General features: G+C 49.2%; 1 protein-coding gene across 1 annotated transcript in view; it reads left to right on the top strand.

Moving 5' to 3' along the window:
- The window catches only part of Ttc13 (tetratricopeptide repeat domain 13), a 49,385-nt gene extending 45,337 nt beyond the window's left edge, over positions 1–4,048 (top strand). Inside the window, exons 19-22 of the mRNA XM_029532415.1 lie at positions 618–697; positions 1,336–1,414; positions 1,544–1,623; positions 3,144–4,048. Coding sequence (XP_029388275.1) covers positions 618–697; positions 1,336–1,414; positions 1,544–1,623; positions 3,144–3,258 — 354 coding nt within the window. The 3' untranslated portion in view covers positions 3,259–4,048. The remainder of the gene's footprint in view (positions 1–617; positions 698–1,335; positions 1,415–1,543; positions 1,624–3,143) is intronic.
- Positions 4,049–4,401: the final 353 nt, after the last annotated feature.

Raw genomic sequence — 4,401 nt, 5'->3', positions numbered from 1 at the left:
GTGCATGCACGCGCGCGCGCACACACACACACACACACACACACACACACACACACACACAGAGTTCCCCCTGTTAGACTGAGGCTGTATGGCTAATGCCTGAAATCAATTGTAATTGTCTCGGCCTCCTTTCTAGTACTCCTTGGAGCAAAAACATTTCCAGGGTTTAACAACCATAGCAATGGTGTGACTCCGTCCGTATTGTTAGCTCTGTGGTGCGTCAGTGCAGGATTGTGGTCAGAAGAGGTTTGTCCAGGTCGGCCACCATGAACATGGTCTATATGTTCCCTCATTACAATTGCTGCTTACTGTGAAACTGTGGTTGTGATTGGCGCATTGAAGGGATTTAGAGTCACCGGGGGTGCACCTCTGGCCATATCTCTGACTTCTCTCCCCTTGCCTGCTGAGAAGAAGTGGCTCCTAGCAGGAGGAAGGCATTCCTCTCAGACAGTGGAGTCTGCTGGCTCCCAGAAGCCTCTACACTTCCTTGCCACCCTCAGCCTGTGTAGGACTAAGCTCGTCAGCCCTGAGGGAGGGAAGCAGCCTGTCAGAATCTTGTGCAGCGCTAGTTTGTGACATGGGGTTGGTTCATGAGCTTTCTCTGCCCTTTCTCCTAGGAGGCTGATGCTGTCTGCAACTTAATCTTATCCTTAGTTTATTACTTTTATAATTTAATGCCCCTGTCTCGAGGATCTAGGTAAGTGATGTCCCGCCCCGTGACAGTTTCAGATGGAAACTGTTGCTATGGCTTATGTTTGTGTCACAGAGACAGCCTCTAAAGCCCAGTACAAATCACAAGAAGTTCCCATTGTTTCTTCTGAAATCCACCCCCTGCCCCCAAATCCCATTTGTGTTGGGTATAGTGGCATGTGCCTTTAATGGTAACCCTGAGGAGACAGGCAGGTGGGTCTCTGAGTTTGATGCCAGACTAGTCTACATAGTGAGGCCCTGTCTCATTTAAGGAAACAAAATGAAAAATAGAAAGATCACATCCGTGGCCAACCATCAAGAGAATTTAAGGTCAGGCCAAGAGGGGAGGTTTCATGTGCTCTTCTCAGAAGCAGAAAAAGCAACAGGGAGCAAACCGGTGGAAACCCGCCTTCCCTCAGAGAGCAGATGTTCCTGTTGACAAGGACCCTCAAGTTCCTTATGCTCTTTATGTAGGAAAGTAGAAATATTTTCAAAACAAACACAACAAAGTTCTGTTAACTAAACATTTAAGGTTTTAGTCCAGAGAATTCCTATGTAAGATTCTGTTTCATGATGGACGCCCACAGGGAGGTTAGCGTAGTAGCCATAGGCCAGGGCTGGCTGAAGTCTGTCCTGTCTTGACAGTGTCATTGCGTATTCAGTCATTGTGGGAGCGCTGATGGCCAGTGGCAAAGAAGTGGCTGGGAAGATCCCCAAAGGGAAGGTATGCTGGACTGGCGGAGGCACAGGCATGGCTGCACCTCGCCCCGGGCTTCTGGTTGTGGACCGCATGTGAGCTAGACCCCGTACCATTTCCTTCCTTTTATCACGTCCTGCGTCTCTTCTTTTCCAGTTAGTCGACTTTGAAGCCATGACAGCCCCTGGCTCAGAGGCCTTCAGCAAAATAGCAAAAAGCTGGATGAACTTGAAGAGGTAACCATGGCCGTGGTTGGAGCGGGCTTGCTGGGGAAGGCATGGACGGGGTCCTCACTCCACTCGGGCAGAGGCTCCCTCCCCCCAACCTGAGAGATGTGCTCATTCCATGGTCTGGTCCGTACTCTGGTTGTTTGTTTGTTTGTTTGTTTGTTTGTTTCAAGACAAGGTTTCTCTGTATAGCCCTGGCTGTCCTGGAGCTCACTCTGTAGACCAGGCTGGCCTCGAACTCAGAAATCCACCTGCCTCTGCCTCCCGAGTGCTGGTATTAAAGGCGTGCGCCACCATGCCCGGCTCCGTACTCTGGTTTTAAGGTAGAGACATTTTACTACAGGTAAAAATGAGTGATGAGAGAGATGAAGAACGCTCAGTGGATAAAGAACTTCTTGAGGACCCAAGTTCAGATAGCCCGAGCCAAAATAACATGCGGGTGGCTGTGGTAGGTCACAAGTTGGACGGAATGCAGACAGGATCCCAAGACCAAGGTGGCCAGCTCAGCTAGCCTGTACCTGTGAACTCTGAGCTCAGCAATAAATACAGTGCAGAGGAGTTAAGGAAGAGTCTCAATGTCATCCTAGGGCAAATACACACACACACACACACACACACATACACACACACACACACCACCCCCATTGTTGCCTTGTGCCAGAGTCCAATAAGGTGCCTTAGAGCTGTACCTCCAGAAATGTTGGGGAGTGAGTGCAAGCTTGAGTGAGACACTGTGTGACTTATTCCACATCCCTTCTTGCCTACATGACACCTACATGTCACCTAGTGGGCCACTTGAGCTGTGTTTAAGACTGAGAAGTAGGTGTCTGTCATCCACATTGCTTATCTTGTCCCATAGAGTTTTGTTTTGTTTTGTTTTGTTTTGTTGTTACTCATTTACACATGGTTTGTTGATGTGGTCACAAGGTGGAGGGTCCTGCTTCCTTTCCTTTAGGTAATTTCAGCAAATCTTTCCACAAACCACACAGCCACATGTTGCATAGTTATGATTCATGGCAAGCCTGGTATGTAATGTTTCTCAAGGATCATGGGAATTCTGAGCTAAGGATTTAATCTACTGCTGCAGATGGGGAAACAGGCTTAGACAAGTGACAGAATCAGGAGGGGCGGGGCCAAACCTGAGCCAGCATCCTCAGAGTCTCAGGCTCAGCATCCTCACAGTCAGTCTCAGCATCCTCAGAGTCTCAGGCTCAGCATCCTCACAGTCAGGCTCAGCATCCTCAGAGTCTCAGGCTCAGCATCCTCACAGTCAGGCTCAGCATCCTCAGAGTCTCAGGCTCAGCATGTGAGGTAGCCACAGCAGGATATAAGCTGTGTGACATGGAGCCCTGTGCACATTAAGGTATTATTTCTTTCCCCAGAGTCCTGGCTGGGCTTCCAGGCAGCTCAGGAGAGGAGGTCGCTGCTATGGAAGGGTCTATGCCCTCTGCCTTTCTAGTTGCATCTACCCAGGCTATGGGTCCCTATAAGGCATTGCTAATACTCAGTTTCCCTGTGTTCTCTTCCAGTATTTCCCCTTCCTACAAGACCCTGCCATCAGTATCAGAGACGTTCCCGACCCTGAGGTCCATGATCGAGGTGCTCAACACAGATTCTACCCCACGGTGTCTGAAGAAACTCTAGCCAGATCAGAGGATTTATACACACGAAGGGCCAGGCCTCTCACTTCTTAAGTTATTTTTTAAGACATGGAATTATTATGGAATTAGGTCCTTTATTACTTTTGATACCAATTTTTGATAGGAATTGAATACTTGAAAACATTTTCTTTACTTTTTCTGAACCGTAACAGAAATCATGAAAACGGGTTTTTGGGGGAAAAGCTACTTGACCAGGAAGGGAAGTATGTGTATTAGTGGCAGCCTGTTGGTTCCCATGTGTTAAGGTATACTGCTCCTTCCTTATAGCAAAAAATGTTTACTTCAGAAACCAAAAATTAATAATTAAGATGAAGAAAGCCAACAACCAGCAGGGCTTGTCTTCACTGTAAGAGGTGTGGGTGTTCCTCAGACCTCCTTCCTGTGCACCTCTGTGGGGTGCCTCGCTACTGCCATGCCCCCACATGTGGGCCCTCCAGCCCCCCCCCCAGAACTGTGGAAGGGCCCCAGCACCCACGGTTCCATGGCTTGTGACAAGAAGCACTGGCCAGACGACAGACAGTATTTGCCAATCACTGAACCATGTTTTTCTTTTCTTTGTTGGAAAAAATAAGCCGAGGTGATTTCCGAAAGTCGCCAGGTTCAGGCCCTGGATTGCGCTGTGTTTGTGTGAGCTCCAGGTTCGGGCCCTGGGTTGCGCTGTGTTCGTGTGAGCTCTTTTTGCTCTCAGGTGTAAGAGCGTTTAGAGCGTTTCTTGTTTCCTCGGACAGGGTGGAAGATGGAGGGATAAGGTCCATTAAAGGCTGCAGTTTCAAACCGGGATCAGTTTTGTTGTTTTGCTATCGCCGTTGTGGCCTCTCGCCTCTGTGTTTTATTTATTTTCCCGTTCAGATGCTGGAGGTGGAACCCAGGCTTCTCACATCCTGGGAAACACTGAGCTACTCGGCTTCAAACCTGGCTTCTGCCCTGAACTTCCGGTGAGAGCAGGACTTCCGGTGAAAACGGCAGCATCGGCACTTGTAGCCTGTACTGTGTGTCTCATGAACCCTGAGCGAGTGCGGCACTGTGGGCCTCGAGACCCTCCCCCACCATCTGTCTTTGCCAGAGCAGTGGCTTCCCCAAAGTGACCCAAGGGAGTTGGATTGAGAAGTCAGCAGAACCCATTCTG

The sequence above is a fragment of the Mus pahari genome, chromosome 20 (assembly GCF_900095145.1).
Source record: "Mus pahari chromosome 20, PAHARI_EIJ_v1.1, whole genome shotgun sequence".
NCBI lineage: Eukaryota > Metazoa > Chordata > Mammalia > Rodentia > Muridae > Mus > Mus pahari.
The sequence above is the reverse complement of the archived record's forward strand: the minus strand, read 5'-3'. Positions and strand labels throughout refer to the sequence as shown.